This window comes from Mus caroli, chromosome 13 (assembly GCF_900094665.2).
Source record: "Mus caroli chromosome 13, CAROLI_EIJ_v1.1, whole genome shotgun sequence".
In the NCBI taxonomy this organism is placed as follows: Eukaryota; Metazoa; Chordata; class Mammalia; order Rodentia; family Muridae; genus Mus; species Mus caroli.
This window is the reverse complement of record NC_034582.1, coordinates 90,646,837-90,668,240: the sequence shown is the minus strand read 5'-3', so window position 1 is coordinate 90,668,240 and position 21,404 is coordinate 90,646,837. Positions and strand designations below refer to the sequence as shown.

Sequence of the window (21,404 nt, the reverse complement as noted above, 5' to 3'; positions counted from 1 at the left end):
ATGTGTGTGTGCATGTGTGTATATACATATATGTGGGTGTGCCTCTGTGTGTGTGCATGTGTGTATGCATATATGTATGTGTGCCTGTGTGTGTGCGTGTGTGTATATACATATATGTGTGTGTGTGCATGTGTGTATATACAGATATGTGTGTGTGCCTCTGTGTGTGTGCCTGTGTATATATACATACATGTGTGTGCGTTAACATGTAGGTCCCTAGGTCTGACCAGTCATGGAGAGGCAGATAAGAGAATGTCTGAGAAAAGAGCATTCTTGACTTAGGGTTTTGCTGCTGTGAAGAAACAGCTCTATAGGCGAAGGCCTTCTCCATGGCTCCCCAGGGCAGATCCCAATGAAAAGAGGCAGTTCATAGTTTTAAGGCATTTATTGTCATGGCGGAAAGTGGCTGAGTAAAACCATAGCCCACTTCTCAGGGTGGGACTGAGGTTAAATACCTTTTGCAGAGAGGAATGTCTAGGAAGGAAAGCTGATTGGCTATGTCCTCTAGGCCTCTATGTACCTCATTAAAATGGAGATCTGTCTTGAGCCTAAGTGACCACACATCACATTCTTTCCTACCTATGTGGGGGGTGGGATGGGATGGGGCTTGAGGCATCATCTTCCGTGACTGATGGCTACGAATCTATAGGAGAGGCTGTAGCTAGTGGCAGGGGCCTGGTACCTAGAAACAGGCAAAGCTCCTACCATCCCTTCAGGGTCTCTGGGACTTCTAGGCTTGTGGCAACCAGGAACCAGGCTGCCTTTCATGCTTCCACAGAAAAGGGGAATGCTGGGAGAAAGACATTGGGTAGGAAAAAAGTAAGTGGAGGGAGGGGTAATAGGGTGTGGTTTTGGATCTGAGAGGAAGAGAAAAGCCACACCACCTCTTGATGATCATTCCCAGTAGGCCACATCGGATTTCCTGCAATCCCACCCACCCTGTTTCCCGAGGAGCTTGGTCATTGTCTGGTCTCACCCAACTTCATTTTCCTGTTCAGAGGATGAGACTGGATTCTCATTACGCCTCTAGTAACAGTCAAACCAGGCTTGTGTTTGGCTTTATGCAACAAAAACCCAAACCCAGCACAGCAGGGAACATAACTAAATCCTCAGAGGACTGAGCAGGGTAACACGTGCCCGTAATACCAGCACTGAGGGAGGATGCTGAGACAGGAGGATTTCATTATTAAGTCAATCCATGCTGCCCCACAGGATGTTACAATACCTCAACGGTTGATCTGACAGTAACCCAATGCCACGTATGTCACTATTGGGGGAGTGTCAGCTGTGTGGCATATATTACATTAATATCCCGGGCAATGGAATGATTCAGTTCTTGAGTAGGATCCATCAAGGCAGTGAGGGGTTTCGTTTGCCACACAAAATAGTATGCCCTTTATTTCTGGAATTTTCCATTTAATATTTTATGATCATGGATGACCATAAAAAGTGAAACCAACTTCATATATTGTGGCAGAAATGGAAACTCATGTCCACATGGTCAGACAAAAACTGGAAGCACAAAATTGGAAAGTTGGGTTTGTTTTTGTTTTTTGTTTTTTTTTGTTTTTCAAGACAGGGTTTTTCTGTATAGTTCTGGTTGTCCTGGAACTCACTCTGTAGACCAGCCTGGCCTCGAACTCAGAAATCTGCTTGCCTCTGCCTCCTAAGTGCTGGGACTAAAGGTGTTTGCCACCACTGCCTGGCTCAACAGGTTATACTTAAGAATATATATGAATATACATATATGTGTTCAGTAACAATTATGAAAACAGATATGTTGATTTTGAAGAAGAGCCAGGAAGGACATATGGGAGGGTCTGGAGAGAGGGAAGGGAAGGGAGAAATGTAATTAAATTACAATCTCAAAAAAAAAAATTTTTTTTTTAAAAAGGGAAATTTTACATTTTTACTACTATGGCAAATAGATGACTGGATATATATTTTGCATATACCTGCACTTTCTATAAATATTTAAATGGTAAATATAAGAGACTTTTTAAAACCATGTGAAAGAACAGATGAAATGTAGTAACATAGGAATTCAGAGACTTCTAGAGGGCGTGCCAAGGATTTGGGCTGCGTGTGTGTGTGTGTGTGTGTGTGTGTGTGTGTGTGTGTGTGTGAATGTGTTTGGTTTGTATGTGTATGTTGCTGGTGGTAGTCCTGATTGGCCTGGAACTCCTATGTAGAAAAAAGCTGGCCTTAAACTTGATGGAATTTTTCTGACTCCAACCTCTGAGGGCTGTGATTATGGAAATGCAGTGCTGCTCCTGACTGCTTTGTTTTTGTTTTTAAAATTGTTTAATTGTAGTGAACTCACAGATAAAACATTTACATTGAGTTAGCCAGTAAAACACTTGCCCAATCCCAAACTCTACCTGCTTCAGTGAAATTCAGTCATAACAGCCATTTGGAAAGGCAGAGAAGTTTGCTTGGGGTTCACTATCAACTACATTTTTATGGACTTATCTACCATAGATAACGATTATCTATCTATCTATCTATCTATCTATCTATCTATCTATCTATCTATCTATCTACCTACCTATTTATCTAATGATCAAAGTAAAACCAGAAAGCCAATTAGCTTTATATCCTCTTTCGTGACTCATATTTTTTTTTAAAAAATGACAAATTATATATAACATTAAACTTACCATTTTGTTTTATTTTTCTGTCATGGTCTTACAGGCTGGTCTGTAATTCCTGGGCATAAGTCAACTAAGCCTTCGGAGCAGCAGGAATCCAGAGAGTTCTAGAACAAGTGCTGAGGATAGGGGCAGCCATCTATCTCTCCTATGTGTGTGTGTGTGTGTGTGTGTGTGTAATATCTGCCCAATTTTGTGGCTCTAAGTCATTCACAGTCTATAATGATCACCGTGTTTCTGAAACTTTAAACTGCAAACAGAAACTCTGTGCATATTAACCCCCAGCACCCCAGCTCCCACATCACATTACACCTCTGTTCACTGCTATTCAACTTTCTCAATAAATCTTACTGTTCAAATTTCTCCGTGAAGTCAGATAATACAATATTTTCCCTTTTCTGTCTGGCTTATTTTATTCAGCATAATGTTTTCAATGTTCATCCAAGGTGTAATATGTCAGAATTTGTCAGGAGCCATATAGGACATACCAAGGCTAGCAGGTGGCCTTCTTGGAGGTAGCCCACCGTTTTTTGCATGGTCTGTGATAGGAGGTCTATGAGGAAAGGTCCCAAAGAGACCTCACCTCAGGATTGCTTCTTGAAGCTGATATGCCTTTCCTGTCCTTATAAAATTAATATTACATAATCCTTGGGCATTAGCACATCCTATTGTGTTGGGACCCAAAAGCTTCTGGCATCTCAGCCTCCATCTTGTCTCTGGGCCATCATTGTATAACTAACACTCCTTTGTTTCTTCTACTATCTTGCTTCTGTTCCCATAATTGATTCGAGACATTTTAAGATAGGGGTTCTGGGGACATTTTACGACGGGGACATTCCATTGACGTCAGTGTGTTACCAGTTGATAAAACCGGTTTGGCAAACATTGTTTGTGGTTTGTTGCTTTATAAGCCCTCCATTTTCTAAGTGTAAATGAGACTTGATCAGATTTTTGTCTTGTCTCCTTTCTTTGTATCTCCTGTCCCTTCTATTCTCACTCCTTCCCTCGAAACCCGCACGGTTTAGTCCTGCAGGTTTGGACAACTGGTGCCCAACGTGCGGCTTGAGTACCAAGGCTACAGTGAAGAACACTGCGGTGTTTCTGTTCAGCTGATTTTGTGTGGAAGATGCCCTGCGTGGGAGCCTGCCGCTTCAACTTCAACTAGAGATCCTGGTGAGTCCTGGGTGATCATGGGACAGGCACCTAGTAACCACGAATTCTTTGTGGAAGGTTTGAAAAAGGCTTTAAAGGTGTAAGGGATAAAGGTTAAAAATGCATGACTTGTATTTTTTGATTTTGTAAAAGAGATTTGTCCGTGGTTCCCTCTTGAAGGTATCATTGCTCTTAAAAGATGGGAGTCCGTGGGTAGCGCTTTCCAAGATTATTACTGAGAGTTGGGCCAGTGGTGAATAAACCTTGTAGAAGGACAAGGTAAAATGTGTTTTGTGTCTGTGTGTAGAGCTATGTGAAAATCTAGAGAAGGGAAGGTAATTATCATAGGTGCTTTTAGTCTTTGGACCCTGACTAGAAGTAGGTTACACCAGAGACATGAGAGAATGGGTTTGAGAAAAGCAGTCCTCTTCCACTATCTGGGGGTGCTTTGGAGAAAGAGAAAATGAATGCAAGCTGTTTCAGAGCTCTCCTAGGGACAGGAAAAAGTCAGGAGACGTCCTGCCCCCTCTCTGGCTCCTCCTGGAAGAATGCTTGGATCTGGGTCTCTTAGGAAGGATATCTGGGTCCCTTCTGGATGTCTAATTCTCTTCCCTCTCTGTCTATTGTCTGACCTTGGCACACCAATCTGTCCATGTCCGTCAAAACTGACTGTTTAATGTTAAGTCTGTGTTTTCCTTTTGTGGTTTGATTGATTGATTGCTGTTCTGTGTTTCATGTTCAAAAGAAAAACAAAAACCAAAACAGTTAGAACTTTATCTGCGGGTTCAGCCCTTGATTTAGTTTTAACTCATTTCAAAAAAAGAAAAAAAAATAAATAAAAAACAGTCTCAATTGGCTTTTGGAGCCCTACACCTGTAGTTAGGAGTCTAGAAGTCTCCTCCTGCCAGGAGCTTCTCCGTAAAAGCCACTCTTAAAGGGGCCCAGCAGCTTCTCAAGTTCTATGGCTGTTTCTCCTAGAAAAATCTCTGTGACTGTGATTATTGAATTCAGCAGGTGACAAGGTGCTCCCCTCTTGAGATTACAGCTAGAAAAATTAAGAATTTTGTCTGGTTTAAATAAGTAAATGTATGCAGCCATTTCCTTTTTGTTTCTGACTGTTTTTAAAAGTATGATATGTTCTACATGTCTTGGTTATAGATTATTGGCTCATAAGTTATTGGGTATGATTAAAAATTTGTAACATTGGTAACAGAAAGTTGGCTTAAAACTGGTAACTCACCGGGCGTGGTGGCGCATGCCTTTAATCCCAGCATAGGCGGATTTCTGAGTTCGAGGCCAGCCTGGTCTACAAAGTGAGTTCTAGGACAGCCAGGGCTATACAGAGAAACCCTGTCTTGAAAAACAAACAAACAAACAAGCAAACAAAGATATGTCTAAGTCTATGTAATTCTTTTCCTAGAAACCAGACTTAAAAGGATAGGATTTAGGGCAGTGTCTCCTTGAGGCTTTGGAGGCTGCACCTTCTTGTGTTTGTGTGCAGGAATGGGCAGTCAAACTTTGTAGCATGGAGGTGATTCACTTGGTGTTTTTGGAGAGACTGGATTGATTGGGAGATTGAGTTTTGATTTCCAAAGTTCTGGCACACTCTGGGCTGCTGTCTTAGAATGACCCAGGTTTGCTAACTGCAGTTCAAAAGTAGGGAGACACCTAACCTTGTAATGTGAAAGTAATACTTTTGGTGTTCATTTTAAAGAGAATAGATTGTTTACACTTTTAAAATTGGGTTTTGCTTCTCAAAACTGTGGTTGTACTCCGGTGTTACAAGAGAAACTTAAAAATTACAGTTAAACTGCCAGTGTTCCATTGGCTGCAGCTGGCAGTTCAATCATAGGCTCAGCCTTGTTTGCTGATTTAAAAGGAGGGCATTATGTAGAGCCTTCTGGGGTGCCACTTGGCAGGAATCTGACATTGGTCAAGGACAAGGAAATGAGCTTCAGGCAGGAATCTGACATTGGCCATGATAAGGATGTAAGCTCAGGCAGGAATCTGACATCTGGGCATGATAAGGAGGTAAGTTTCAGCAAGAATCTAACTTTCGGCTATAATAGGGAAGTAGGGTAAGGCAGGGATTTTAATCTTAGGGTGGAACAGAAGAACTAGGCTTCAGGCAAGATTTTGGGCTTGGACAAGGAAGTGGGCTCAGGTATTTTGGCCATTATGACAAGCCCTTGGAAACATCTGTCACAGGAGTAATCAAGGGACTTTGCCCACTGCCTTGTTAGGTCCCTATTGTACTGCTTGCCCTTAACACTTGCATGTAATTAAGATGGTATAACAACAGATTGGGAAAATTAATTTGCCTTCAGTCTCAGAATTGGCTAGGGTCATGCTTTAAAAAAAAAAAGCAGCTAGTAGAATTTTTAGAGATCCTCAAGCAGGGGTTCCTTTTGTTACACAATTGTCTTATGAGAATGCTAAATGAGTCTGCCATGTGGCCATCCAGCAAAGCAAAGACAGACTTACATTCCTCTTTGTGCAGAAATTGGACCCTCATACAATCAGACTGCAGGGAACTACAGTACAAGCAATGCTTTCACAGTGTTGAGGTGATAAGGAATTGTTGTTGTTGTTTTTGTTTTTATTTTGTTTGTTTTGTTTTTCTGAGACAGGGTTTCTCTGTATACCCCTGGCTGTCCTGAAACTCACTTTTTTTGAAGACCAGACTGGCCTTGAACGCAGAAATCCGCCTGCCTCTGCCTCCCAAGTACTGGGATCAAAGGCATGCGCTACCACGCCCGGCAGGATTTTTTTTTTTTTTTAAGATTTATTTACTTATTATATGTGAGTACACTGTAGCTGTCTTCAGACACTCCGGAAGAGGGAGTTATATTTTGTTACAGATGGTTGTGAGCCACCATGTGGTTGCTGAGATTTGAACTCAGGACCTCTGGAAGAGCAGCCGGTGCTCTTAACCACTGAGCCATCTCTCCAGCCCCCGGAATGTTTTAAGTATGGGGTATACATCATTTTATGAAAGATTGTCCAAATAAATTAAAGACATAGACAGACAGTAGAATCACTCCCCTGGAATCTGTCCTCACTGCAGGAGGGGTAATCTTTGGACCTGGCCTTAGGCAGTGAACTCAGATTAAGAAATATTTACATTTGAGTTAATGCAAAGCTCAGAGCAGCCTCCATTTTGGAAGGCACTGCCTTTGTCTTGCAAACCCCACCTAGAAAGTTTCAGGCAGGAGGAGCATTTTTAACAGATCTATCCAGGTATTGTTCAAAATAGAGTTCAAAGTTCAAAATAAAGATTTGTGAAAGGTTAATGAGGCCATGGAACTTCTAGAGGCATTAAAGTCTGGCCTGCCTATTCCATATAGAATTCCATATAGAATTATTATGGATTTGGAAGATTTTTTTTATTAGTCCTTTGCATCCTGATAATTGTAAAGGGTTTGCTTCTAGTGAGCTAATTTTAAAGTTTTGCTTTAAACTAATTTTAAATTTAATTTTTAACTAATTTTAAAGAACCAATGAAGTGATATCGTTGGAAAGTTTTGCCTCTAGGAAAGGCTAATAGCCTTACTTAAAAGAACCTAGTGGGGAAACCCCCACTCAATTCCTGTTCTGCGTGCACTCAAGAATCACGAGCAGACGGCCAACTTGATGTAAGAACACGAGGTAGTTTAATGACAGAGCTCCGGGCCGACACATATCTCCCCGCAGGAGACAGAGGTGTCGACCACATGGTGGAGCAATAATGGCGGAGCTCCGGGTCGAAACGTATCTCATGCAGGAGACAGTGGTTTCGACCTCGAGGCTTGGAAGCTAGGGGTTTTTATAGAAAAGGGGTGGGGCTGGGGGACGAATTGGCGCGGTTTCACATGATTGGTCCATTTAAACATCAACAGACTGTCAGGGCGGGAGATAGGGAGGCACTAGGCCAGTCAGGACATGTATGTAATGATAGGCCTGCCCGGGCATGTCCTGCTATGTTCTCAGCCCCAGGTTTTAAAGCTCACAAACAACTCTTTGGGCTATTTGACATACATTACATGAATCACAGGTCTCAAGTTTTATTTCCTTTCATTACATTTTGTGAAAAAAAAAGTTATCTTGTTTCTGCTTTGATACACTAAGTTAGGACTTTGAATTCTTCCGTGCATGTTATTCATGGACTTTTATTGCAGGCCTTTGCTCTTATACAATGAGCTTTAAAATTTTTGGAGTAGTTGTTGCTCCAGATAAAATTCAAAGGCAAGATCTTTTTCACTATTTGGGGCCTCAGTTGTATCCTAAACAAACTGTGGCACAGAAATCTCAAGAAAGAAAAGATGATTTATTTACTTTAAATTATTTTCAAAAACTGTAAGGAGATAACTAATTGGCTAAGACCTTGTTTTAAGCTTCCTACAGGAGAATTTAAACCTTTGTTTGATATTCTTTTTTTTTTTTTTTAAAGATTTATTTATTTATTACAAGTAAGTACACTGTAGCTGTCTTCAGACACACCAGAAGAGGGAGTCAGATCTTGTTCAGGATGGTTGTGAGCTACCATGTGGTTGCTGGGATTTGAACTAAGGACCTTTGGAAGAGCAGTCGGGTGCTCTTACCTGCTGAGCCATCTCACCAGCCCTGTTTGATATTCTTAAGGGGCTGCAAGTCCTAATTCCCCTCACAATGAACTGATTAGGGACAAATGGCTTTGCAGAAAGTAGAGAAAGCTACTAGTCAACAACAGATATGTTATATAGACTGATCAACTGTTGGCTGTTTGCACGCATCATTGCTACAACTCATGGGCCCACAGCAGTCCTTTGGCGAAAGGGACCATTAATGTGGACTCATCTTTCTTTGTCTCCAAAGAAAGTGTTAACACCTTATGAGGCTGTTGCTGTGTTCATACAAAATTGTAAGATAGAATCCCAGAAATATTTTGGGAAAGAACTTGATAAAATATGTATTCCTTATTCCAAACAACAATTAAATTGGTTATTGCAAAATACTGATATTTGGCTATTACATGTGCAATATTTTAGACAAAAATTGATAATCATTATCCAAAAGACAAGTTGTTAAATTTGCCTTTATGCATGCTTTTTTAGTCTCTGTAAAGTTATGCATAGAGAGTGTGCTTACTGTATTTACATATGGCTCGTCTAATTGGAAGGCAACATGTGTGATTGGATCACATGTTCATTCTCTAGATTTTCCCCCTGCTTCAGCACAAATAATTAAACTACATGCTGTAGCTGCTGTTTTTGAAATGCTGAAAAATCAAGCTTTTAATTTGTATACTGATAGCCAATACATAGTTAATGGTTTGCAATTGCTTGAAATTGTTCCTCATTAGATACTGCTAATTCTCAAATTTTACAATTATTTATGCAAATACAACTCAATTTAAGAGAGCGTACAGTTCCTTATTTTCTAGGTCATTTAAGAGCTCATACTGGATTGCCAGGACCCCTTAGTGAGGGCAATGCCACAGCGGGTTGTTTGTTTGTTTTGTTTTGTTTTGTTTGATATAGGGTTTCTCTGGGTAGCCCTGGCTGTCCTGGAATTCACTTTGTAGACCGGACTGGCCTTGAACTCAGAAATCCACCTGCCTCTGCCTCCCAAATGCTGGGATTAAAGGCGTGCGCCTGCTTGTGGACGTTGTACATCGTGGTGCGGAGCCTAGTGCGCACCACGATGTACAACGTCCACAAGCAGAGCCCTGGCTGTCCTGGAATTCACTTTGTAGACCGGACTGGCCTTGAACTCAGAAATCCACCTGCCTCTGCCTCCCAAATTCTGGGATTAAAGGCGTGCGCCACCACGCCCAGCTCTTTTTTTTTATTTTTAAACATTTATCTATTATTATAAGTAAGTACACTGTAGCTGTCTTTAGACACACCAGAAGAGGGCATTAGATCTCATTATGGGTGGTTGTGAGCCACCATGTGGTTACTGGGATTTGAACTCAGGACCTCCAGAAGAGCAGTCAGTGCTCTTACCCACTGAGCCATTTCACCAGCCCCCAAACTCATTCTTTACATCATCAAAATAGTAATCCCTTGAGACAACAATTTGGTATTTCTAGACAATGTGCAGGTCAAATTGTAAAGACTTGTCCTGAATGTCCTCAATTTCTACCTGTACCACTTAATGGTGTTAATTCTCGAGGACTTATACCTAATCAGTTATGGTAAATGGATGTTACTCATATTTCTGATTTTGGAAAATCAAAATATATACATGTGATTCTTGACACCTTTTCAGGCTTTCTAGTTGCAACTGCTTTAACAGGAAAAGCAACTAAAAATGTAATTAGTCATTGTTTTTCTACTCGTGATGTTCCAAATCAGATTAAACTACATAGTGGAACTGACTATTACATGTTGCGTCCGCCTCGACCAGCAAGGAAAACGCAACCACCAGTTCTTCTTAATGCAGTTTATTCAGGCAGCTTCTCTCTTCAACTCCCCTGAGCCTCGGGGTACAAGCGTTTTTATGCACTCAAGTCACAACCACGCCTCAACCAATCACCACAGGTCACATCACCTCACCAGGCAGGCTTGCTCAGCCAATCAGGGATTAAGGGCGAGCAATCCACCAAATATGGGCTTGTTTACTGCCTGGCACAGATTTCCATCAGGCACTATATTAGGGTGCGGCCTGGGCTGGCCAGGGAGTCCAGAATGGCTTCCCACAATTACAGTCAAGCATTGAGATGTTTTGTCAACAATTTAACATTACCCATATTATTGTCATTCCTTATAATTCTCAAGGACAAAGTATTGAGAAACAGGTATTATAGAACTTTAAAACAATATCCTCATAAAATAAAAAAGGGGGAGTTATATCCCCTTACACCACAAATTTATTTAAATCATGTTCTTTTTATTTAAATTTTTTTTTTTTTAAATTTGGATGCCAAGCTAATTCTCTCAGTGTCTATGACACCCTACAACCTACAACCAGGCATACTCATGCCTAGGTGAAATGGAAGGATCCACATACTGGCACATGGCATGTTCCTGATCAGATATTTAATACAGGAAAGAGGACATGCTTCTGTTTTTTCTTCAGGATGCTGAAGGAGCATGCTAGCTTCAAGAGTGATTGGTGAGACATGCTGATTCTGGAACATAGAATGATGCTGACCCATGGGCTTTCAGACTACCCTGACAATGGTGACTGGGAAGCTGTGTTGGACATATGTTCCTGACCCATTCTTGTTTGCCTATATCCCAGATTGTACAAGTTGCCTTGCCTCAAGCTTTTAGACTTTGTGGGACAGAGAATGAGAACATGGAGACTGGAAACCACCTTCAAAAACTCAATAAGAGTTATAATGACTCCTTTCTTTCCTTTAATGTGACCAGTTATCCTGACTCAATCATGGACTGGTCTAGAAATTAATCCAATATTGGAAATAACAGTCTTCATTTGGAAGGCTGTTTCTGGACATTTTTAGAGACATTTGAAAGTTAGCTGTAGTTCTCTATGATGCTATGTTAGCAGTAGATAAAATTGGGACAGGATCTGGATTTCAAACAAATGTTAGTATATGTGGTTTTTTTTGTTTTGTTTTGTTTTTTTTTTTTTTGGTTTTTCAAGACAGGGTTTCTCTGTATAGTCCTGGCTGTCCTGGAACTCACTTTGTAGAGCAGGCTGGCCTCAAACTCAGAAATCCGCCAGACTCTGCTTCCCAAGTGCTGGGATTAAAGGCGTGCGCCACCACCGCCCGTTGTTAGTATATGTGTTAAGACTCCAAATCTGTTATTGATTGGTCATGTTAAAATTACTTTTTCTTCCATAGTATTTAATGTTGTATTAAGCTGTATTGGTTGTACTCTTTCCAATTGTGTTAATGTGTTACAATCTGGCATGTCTGTTATGGTGGTCTATCAACCAGCTTTTGTTTTATTGCCTGTGAATACTACAGGACCTTGGTATTCTGAAAGAAGCTTGCAGGTACCAGAAGAGACGTTGGTATCAGTACCTCTGAAACCTGTGACATCACATAGATGGGACCAGCAGACCTGTTGTCAAGGCAACAGCCACCATATTCCCAGAATCCATTTGACTCACCTCCCACCTTTACCTGTGTTATGTCTCACCACCCATACATAAAAAAGGCCTCCCTTATCTCGCTCCTTCCTTCTCTTTTCTTCACCACCTTGCCCCTCTCTCTCCCAATAAACCTCTTACAGGTGGAACTGCTTTGACCTGGTGTGCTATGATTAGCCGAGAGCTGCCATTCTAACACATCATTTGGTGCTTATGCAGGAGAGCTGTGGAGCCCAGGCGGTACCCAGTGCAACAGTGAAGCCACCACTGACCCGGAGAACCAATGTCACATGGACTGCCAACACTGCCTGTAGCCACTGCTATACCCCGTGGACTCCATCCGCTGACACCTGCCATCATTCACCACGTGGATTGTCACTGCTGCTGCAGGCCATGGGTGCTGCGGCCACGACTGCTATGAGACTCACAGACTTCTACCATGTGAGCTATGCCACCCTGGCCCACCCTGTGGGACTAGCTTCTGCCGGGTCCACACCAACCACTCAAGTTACACGTTTCCATTTACCAGTTTGCTAGAATTCCCACACAGACACCGGCATATTGATTGTTAAGGTTGGTCAGCAGGAGGGACCCTAATTCCCAAGATAGGGCCTGGCCAGCTTTTTCTGGGGGCTAAGAGGTTGGCACTTTGTAGCCACGTCTCCCAGCTGACATAGGAGTTAGGACATCAGCCCTTTGGGTGACCATATCCCTCCAAAGTGGCTCTCATTTCCCTCCCCGTCTGGGCTCTTGCAGCTGTCTAAGAAACCTCTGGGCCCAGGGCAGAGCCCTTTCTAGTAAGTCCTGGACTTACTGTGTAGCCTGGCTGATTTCTTTTTGGTTGTTGAATTGTTCTCGAGAATGAATAATCCAATAAACCCCCAATGGGTGCTTTGATGTCTTCAAATATACCTCCAGGTACTCCACTGTGATGTCTCCCGGAAAATCTCAAATCTTTGAAGTTAACACGTGACTTGAAGGCATCAAAATTAATATACCTCTGCAATAAGGTCTGGATTCAGTACCAGCTAGACAATAGTTCCAAATGACCACTAGATCCAATTATTTTTAGGGATCTTAATACATGTTGCCAGCGAACTGGTAAATGGAAAAGAGGTTCCCCATGTCCAAGCATTCCTCTGTCTACACTCCAATCCCTCCATGTGCTTTCCTTGATTTCTCTTAGCCATGAATCCCACACAACCTCCGCCAGGCGGCGCTACAATGCTAGATCCAGCTAACAAACCACCCCCTTTCCGCCGCAGACCTGTTTCCACACCACCTAAAACCCAAACTGATGCCTCCCTCAGTTTCTCCTTCTCACCAGGATACCCCAGAGCCTGCTAGCTCTACCTCTCCAGACCCCTCCCTCTCTTCTGTGCCAGCTGCAGGTCGTTCTAAACACCCTACATTGGCACCTACCTTCACCCCTCCTATCACGCGCTCTAAGGACATAGCCAAACCCAAGTCCTTCTCCCCCAGGGACACCCGACCCAGCATCGGTCCTTCCTCTGAGAGAAGTTGCTGGGTTAGATGGCCTTGTCAGAGTACATGTTCCTTTCTCATTGAGTGAACTTTCTCACATAGAAAGCAGACTGGGTTCTTATACCTCTAACTACACCACCTTTATGAAAGAGTTTCCATACATTACTCAATCTTACAGCTCGGCTTTCCACGCTGTACATATGATACTTACTAACAACTTACCTCCTGAGGAATGCGGGCGAGTATGGGAGCAAGCGAAAATGCATGCAGACGAAATTCATCAAACAGATAGAGCATAGCCAATCAGATCAGAGACAGTGCCTGACCAGGATCCTTGATGGAATGATAATTCCGCAGGTGGTGTTTTAGTCGAGACAGGTTTATATCATGCCTTTTGGCAGGCCTAAGAAAGGCAGCCTTAGCTGGGCAGTGGTGGCGCACACCTTTGATCCCAGCACTTGGGAGGCAGAGGCCGGAGGATTTCTGAGTTCGAGGCCAGCTTGGTCTACAGAGTGAATTCAGGACAGCCAGGGCTACACAGAGAATCCCTGTCTCGACCCCCCCCCCCAAAAAAAAAAAAAGAAAGAAAAAGAAAGGCAGCCTTAAAGCCAGTAAATTTTGAAAAACTCCAAGAGGTTGTCCAGGACAAGCAGGAAAATCCATCTCCATTTTTAGGACACCTCACAAAGGCTTTATTGCAGCAATAAAATTCTGGACCCTAAAAACCCAAAGGTAAACAACTTCAGATGACCTACCTCTCTTCCCAGAGCTACCCCGACATAAGAGCTAAACTTAAAAAGCTGGAGGGGGGACCCCTAACTCCACAGAAAGAAGTTTTAGCACTGGCCTTCAAGGTGTACCATGAGAGAGATAAGAAAGCCCACAAACAAAAATACCACAGGCTGGCAAAACCAGCCCCAGCCACTGCCCCGGACTCCTTGTCTTCTAAGACTCAGAGACCACCAGGTACCTGCTACGAATGTGGTCAACAAGGTCACTGGGCAAAAGCCCACCCTAACTTCCACAAGCCAAGGAGGCCATGCCTTGTCCCTCCTCAAGAGGGACATTGGGCTGTCAATTGCCCTCATGTTATGCAGAACAGAGGGACATCACTCTTACATAACCCTTCAGTTGATCTCCTAGGCTTGGCTATGATCGACTGAGGAGTTCTGAGCTCCCCTGACCCAACCACTGCCAACACTACAGGGAGCCCCGGGTAGATATCGTGGTATGTGGGCGACCCATCTCTTTCCCCTTGGACACTGGAGCCACTTACTCGGTCCTGACAGAGTTTTGGGAGCCCACTTCTCCTCACTTTCCTAATTGTCAGGGTAGGAGGACAGCCTTACTTCCCTCATTAGACCCCACCACTTAGTTGCATTTTTAGGGGTCTACCTTTCACCCATTTCTCTTTGATAGTGCCAACATGTCCTGTTGCCTTATTGGGAAGGGATCTTCTGGCTAGGCCAAGAGCCTCTATTTACTTTGTTCCCCCCATTCACCTAAACCCAAGCTTGCCAGCAGTTCCTCTGCTCCTTCTTTAGCCAGCCAACCTACTAACAGTACCATGTTATTTCCTTTACCAGCTTCTCAGGTAGATCCCTGAGTCTAGGACGTCCAGAACCCCCTGTTGCTAAACACCATTCTCCTGTTGCCATTCAATTACTGGACTCTACCAGGCACATAACCCAAGCTCAATACCCTCTCTCTCTCCAGAGCCTCAGGGGACTTAAGCCGATCATTTCTCCTTCTTCCCACCTCTTCCCCCTTTAACACCCCTATACTAGCAGTTAAGAAACCTAATGGTACCTATCGCCTGGTTAAAGACCTCAGGCATATTAATTCTGCAGTGGTTCCTCTCCATCCTGTTGTGGCTAACCCTTACACACTTCTTCCCACTATCCCCTCAGGGACTTCCCATTTCTCAGTCCTAGATCTCAAGGATGCATTTTTCTCTATCCCTCAAGATGCCCAGGCACAGAACATATTTGCCTTTACCTGGACAGATCCTGATATCCATTTTTTTCTACCCAACTTACCCGGACTGTTGCTCTACTTTAGGGATTCCAGGACAGCCCACACCTACTTGGTCAGGCCCTGCCTTCTGACTTCCTATCTCTATCTCCCCCTAAATCTAAGATTATACTTTATGTAGATGATGTCCTTCTCTGTAGCCCCTCTCTAGAAATTAGTCAAGCTGATACCTCTGCTCTTCTAAATTTCCCCTCCAGTCGAGGCTACAGGGTCTCACCTTCTAAAGTCCAACTGTTCACCCCTCAGGTCACCTATTTGGGGCTAACAATTACTCCAACCCACAAGGCTATTACCTTAGAAAGAATCTGATTCGGTCTCTAACCGTTCCTTCTACAAAGGAAGAGTTTTATCATTCCTAGGAATATTAATTTTTTTTACATTCCTGGGTTCCTTCCTTTTCCTTCCTTTCTTGTCCCTTATATGAAGCAGCATCAGGCCCCACCCAGGAACCTCTTCTCAAACCTATTACCAAGCCCTCTCAAAGGCTCCAGCAGGCTCTTCCTTAAGGCCCCAGCCTTATATCTTCCTGACCTGACTCATCCCTTTTCCCTCGATGTAACTGAAAAAGAGGGATTTACTCTTGGAGCCTTAGGTCATCAACTGGGACCCTCTTTTGCACCCGTAGCATACTTTTTGAAAAAACTAGATCTAACCATCTAGGGATGGGCACCTTATATCCGTACCTTAGCAGCCGCTGAACTCCATATTCAAGAGTAAAAAAAAAAAACCCCAAAAAAACCTAACCTTTGGGTTGCCTATAACTGTCTTCTCATAACTTGTCACAGCTCCTAACATATAAAGGCTTACAGACTCTACCTCCCTCCAGGGTTCTTTCTCTTCAGGTAGCTCTAATAGAAGACTCCACACTCACTTTCCAATCATGCCTGCCTCTCAATATTTCCAATCTTCTTCCTCGACCAAATACTAACCACTCCCTATCTCACTCCTGCACTGAAACTTTAGAGGAACGATTACCTCATCCCTCACACATACAGGAGGGCTCATTGCCTCAGGTCATCTATAGCTGGTATACAGATGGCAGCTCCTTTTTACATGAAGGGGCCAGAAGAGCTGGCTATGCCATAGTGTCAGACACCAAGGTGGTGGAGGCTCAGGCCCTCCCTGCTCATACCACCCATCAATAGGCTGAACTAATAGCCTTTCAACTGGCACAGGGAAAATCCCTCAACATCTACAGAGATTCCAAATATGCTTGCCATACCCTCCTGTCCCACACTGCTATCTGGAAGGAGTGCGGGTTACTTACCACAAAAAGAGGATCAGTCACTAATACAAACCAAATTATGGCCATGCTAAAGGCCTCCCATCTCCCCACAGCTATTGGGATTGTCCACTATAGATCCCACCAGACAGATGACTCTATTGTCTCCAAGGGAAACAACCAAGCCGATGAGGCAGCTAGAGCTGCGGCCCTTAGGGGCCTAGACTTGTCTCATCCTCCCCAGGACATTCTCACACTACAACCTACATCTCCACCTTCATCCCCTGACACCCACCAAACTCTCTCCTATCTTCACCAACTCTTTCATCCTAACAGCCCAGCATTGTCTTATTTTGTTAAGACTTACCAACAGCCTACTTCTGAGGACTTATGTTTCTTGAAATCTATCACTGCTTCTTGTAAAATCTGTCAGATGTCTGACTCCAACTTCAGGTATCGTAGCACCCTTTTTACTACCCATCAGGCTAGAGGTTCCCTTCCTGGAACTGACTGGCCACTTGATTTTTTTTTTTTTTTTGTAAAGATTTATTTATTTATTATATGTAAGTACACTGTAGCTGTCTTCAGACACTCCAGAAGAGGGCGCCAGATCTCGTTACAGATGGTTGTGAGCCACCATGTGGTTGCTGGGAATTGAACTCTGGACCTTCAGAAGAGCAGTCGGGTGCTCTTACCCACTGAGCCATCTCATCTCACCAGCCCCTGGCCACTTGAATTTACCTACATGCCCACTGTCAGACTTGCCAAGTACCTCCTTGTCTTGGTGGACACCTTCTCGGGGTGGGTAGAGGCATTTCCCACAACTAACAAAAGGGCTCAGACAGTCTCTGAGCTCTTCCTCTGAGAGATCATCAGAGGAGATCATCACTGGTTTGGTGTCAGCCTCTCTCCAATCAGACAATGGTTCCAAATTTACTTCCCAAGTTTCTCAAATCCTATCTAAGGCCCTAGACATCCCCTGGCATTTTAACATTCCCTACTACCCTCAATCTTCAGGTAAGGTAGAAAGAACTAACCGCTCTTTAAAAACCACTCTTGCTAAGCTGTCACAGGAACTTCACCTTGATTGGGAAAAACTCCTACGCCTGGCTCTTTTCAGGCTACAAGCTCTCCCCAAGTGACCTCTTTTCACCTCACCCTTTGGACTCATGTATGGACGTCCAGTCCTAACTCCTGGTCTTTCACCTAAGTGCTCTCCCCTCCCAGACCATCTACTTACCCTATTACTTTGCCATCTCCATTCTCTCCTATGGAACTTTGCTAACCACCTCTACTGCAGCTACATACTGTCTTCTGTCCACTGCCTGTCAATATTGGAGACCAAGTCCTAATCCCCTCCAGATTGTTGGCCTTCACCCCTCTCTCCTAAATGGCAGGGCCCTTTTAAGGTAATCCTCGTGCCCCCTACAGCTGCTAAACTCGAGGGACTCTCTCATTGGGTCCATCTGTCTCATCTCAGACCTTTCATTCCTCCACCTAAAAATGACTCTTCTCCATACACATCGACCCTAACAGGACCGTGCTTTGTTAAGCTCCAGAAGACGTTGAGACCACCCACCTTGTCCCCAATCCTAGAAAATGAGACTCCACTCTGGCAGCTGTGCTCAACCTCATTGGATTAGACATGGGTTTCTAGTCTTCCCTCTGCTGTTCATTTCCATCCAGGGCAGCCCTTACTTACATCTGGAACTTCGAGGTCCAAAAAACCCCCACAGATAACAAATAGTCTTTCTAAATAGGGTCAGAAACTGCTCCATAGCCAGATGCCAGGACCTGATGCAAATCGCTATCATCCCTGTATCTGTTATCCCATCTAAATATTATAATCTCTATAGTTCCTTTCTCTTTGACCAAACAAAAGATTATTGTGGAAAAGGGCCAGATGAATAGGGGGGCTGCCCACATTGGTCTTGTCAGATACATATTCTAGGATCACGGACCAATCATTTCTTCTATCAACACGGCAAGACATCCTTGTTCTACATACTAGACCCATGGGATTCCAGGTAGGAGACAGGAGTTGTTGGTAAGCTCTACCATAAAAATCAGCTGGGGTCCTCAGTAAGTACCATCCACATCCAGAGACAATAGGTCTCAATTGCTTAACCCCTAGATATCGGAAAAGTAGGAGTGGTAATTGAACCCTCCTCTGAGGTCCTTACCTCCTTGACATCACCCCTCATAAATGGCACTAACTTGTCATTTCCCCTTTTGCTGCAGACCTTGACCTCAGCATACCAACTCCTTAATGTCACCAGGCCTGGACGCTTTAAAGATTGCTGGTTATGTGTACCCCTGGGGCTAACTCACAATTGTCACTTACAGTGTCTCTGGTGATACTTACTGCCAAGTAACCTCACCTCACCCTTTGTCAGCTGCCCTGACTCTGATGGTGCCATGACTCCATACCTTACCTCTATCCCTCTCTTTGGCGTGACAAACTGTTTTAAGACCTCTGGGATACGTTCTGTAGGAACACTAAGTTCCCCAGACTGCAATAGAACCATAACCCTCGATATATCATCTCTGCCACAATGCCCTGCAGTCCAGAACACCAATTCTTTGTGGCACTCACATATATCGTCACCTACCCGCCAGCTGGTCAGGAGTCTGCACCTTGGTACTCCTTTTCCCTGAACTGGGAGTAATCCAGGGATGAGCCCCTGCCAATCCCAGTTGTAGATATGATAACTGTCCAACATAAGAGGGCAGTTCAGGTTGTGCCTCTCTCTTGGTCGCTATGGGAATAGCCATAGGTGCTGGTACTGGAATTGCAGGGATAACGACTTCCATGACCCACTTCCATGATAATTTACTTTCCAGTTTAAAAGCAAGCTTCAAGACATGTCTGAAACCGTGCTTACTATCCAGAAATAGATCAATTCTTTGGCAGCCGTGGTGCTTCAAAACTGATAGGGGCTAGATGTCCTGACAGCTAAAGAAGGAGGTCTTTGCCTGTTCCTCCAACAAGAATGTTGTTTCTATGTCAACCAATCCGGGGTAGTGAGAAATAAAATCCAGGAGCTAAAGCAGACATCAAGAACTTCAGAGACCGTGAGACCTCCAGTTCTGGGATTTTTGAAAATCCTATATGGAGTGGATGCTCCCTTTTGTCACACCTTTCCTAGTCATCTTCCAGGTGTTATCATTTGCTCCCTGCCTCATTAATCTTGTTTCTACATTCCTTCAACGACAAATAAAAAAAAATTCTAACAAAACTATTAATCAGCTCCTGTTGCAGGATTACCAGCCACTGTCCACAGAAGAGCAGCTGTCCACAGAGGAACCTGATGCTAATGTTTACCAAGTGGATCCTGATGGTGAAAATCAGCTACACCCCAAAACTGATGACGCCCCAAGACAGCAGGAAGCAGCTTAAGAGACAGGATGCCCTCATTCTCTTTTCACCATCGGCTTCCCCCTCCCTACCCCCCTTCTCTTTATAATAACAAGAAGGGAGGTATGTTGGTATCAGGACCTCCAAAACCCGTGACATCACATAGGTGGGACCTGCAGTACTGTTGCCAAGGTAACAGCCACCATATTCCAGAATCCACTTGGCTTACCTCCCACCTTTACCTGTGATATGTCATCACCCATATATTATCCTCCCCATCTCTCTCTTTCTCTTCCCCCCTTCTCTTTCTGCCACCACGTTGCCCCTCTGTCTCCTAATAAACCTCTGACAGGTGGAACTGCTTTGGCCTGGTGTGCTATGTTTAGACACAAGCCGCTGTTCTAACACATCAACAATGGGTCAGCAACAAGTTTCCAGCCCCACGCCCCAGTAATGGTTCTGGAATGTCCCTAGAGATAGGGAAGATAAAGGTCACCCGCCCTGGAATTCCCTTCATGTGCTCTAAATCTGACCTGCAAGCTCACTTGGTTGTCTATCTTGGTAATGGGGGACCCCAGCATGCTGGGCTTCTACAGAATAAAACATACTTTGCGTTTATCTGAGTCCCGGGTATCATTCTTTGTTGAATCATGAACCCTTACAACATCAGAGCAGGAGGAAAGAGCAAGATTAGGAGGAGGAAGGAGAAGGAAAACCTGAGTAGAGTAACTTAGACATTTAGAAAGCATAGAGTTTGATACGTTTTCCTCCTTTTTACTTTCCTTTAAAAATAAAGATTAGAATTCTTTAATTCTTTTTTTTTTTTTTTAAGTGTCTCCTTTTTTTCCTCTTCCTGTGAGCAAATTTCCCTAGCTGACAAGGAGGTAAATAAATTCTCAGCCTTGGGTCCCCAGCTGGAGGACCTGTGGAGAAAAGAGCAAAGGACCTCTTTATCTAACCCCTTACCCCACCCCCATTAAGTGACAGGTGTTAATTAAACCAGAGGCCTGCAGGCTTCAGAGTACCTTAGAATCAAGACAGGTACACACAAAAACAACCAAACCCTAATCACTCCCAAGACCAAGTCTTGCCCCCATTGATGCTCTTTCTTCTTTGGCTACCTTCAGGAGAGAACCGGAGCTCTGGAGCTGGCCTCTGGCAAGAACCGAGGCCTTATTATGATTAAGTAATATTCCATTGTACCAGCCCATCTGCGGCCATACACTTCAGTCATTACTGAGTATAAATGGACTAAGCTAAGAGACACACATTAGCTGAGTACTTTAGAAAGGTCATCGAAACCGGGCGTGGTAGCACACGCCTTTCATCCCAGCACTTGGGAGGCAGAGGCAGGTGGATTTCTGAGTTCAAGGCCAGCCTGGTCTACAGAGTTCCAGGACAGCCAGGGCTACACAGAAAAACCCTGCCTCGGAGGAAAAAAAAAAAAAAAGAAAGGTTGTCTATCTTCTGTCGTCAG

At 43.8% G+C, this 21,404-nt stretch overlaps 1 protein-coding gene across 2 annotated transcripts; it reads left to right on the top strand.

Annotated features, from left to right (window-relative positions):
- Positions 1–5,619: 5,619 nt before the first annotated feature.
- LOC110308225 lies at positions 5,620–20,550 on the top strand. Of its 2 annotated transcripts, none has more exons than XM_021180638.1 (3): positions 5,620–5,834; positions 12,048–12,269; positions 19,832–20,550. In XM_021180638.1, exons 1-3 carry the CDS (start codon positions 5,751–5,753, stop codon positions 19,967–19,969), a joined length of 444 nt encoding a protein of 147 aa, XP_021036297.1. In that variant the 5' UTR covers positions 5,620–5,750; the 3' UTR covers positions 19,970–20,550. The 2 variants fall into 2 exon arrangements, with proteins under 2 accessions (XP_021036297.1, XP_021036296.1); XM_021180637.1 differs by having other exon boundaries at positions 5,621–5,834; positions 19,820–20,282.
- The last annotated feature ends 854 nt before the right edge of the window (positions 20,551–21,404 follow it).

Coding starts and splice junctions, on each gene's coding strand:
- LOC110308225 (XM_021180637.1), top strand. CDS start 5,751: ATGAGCTTCAGGCAGGAATCTGACATTGGCCATGATAAGGATGTAAGC. Junction 5,835..12,047: donor CATCTGGGCATGATAAGGAG/GTAAGTTTCAGC, acceptor GTGCTTATGCAG/GAGAGCTGTGGAGCCCAGGC. Junction 12,270..19,819: donor GACTCACAGACTTCTACCAT/GTGAGCTATGCC, acceptor ACTATTAATCAG/CTCCTGTTGCAGGATTACCA.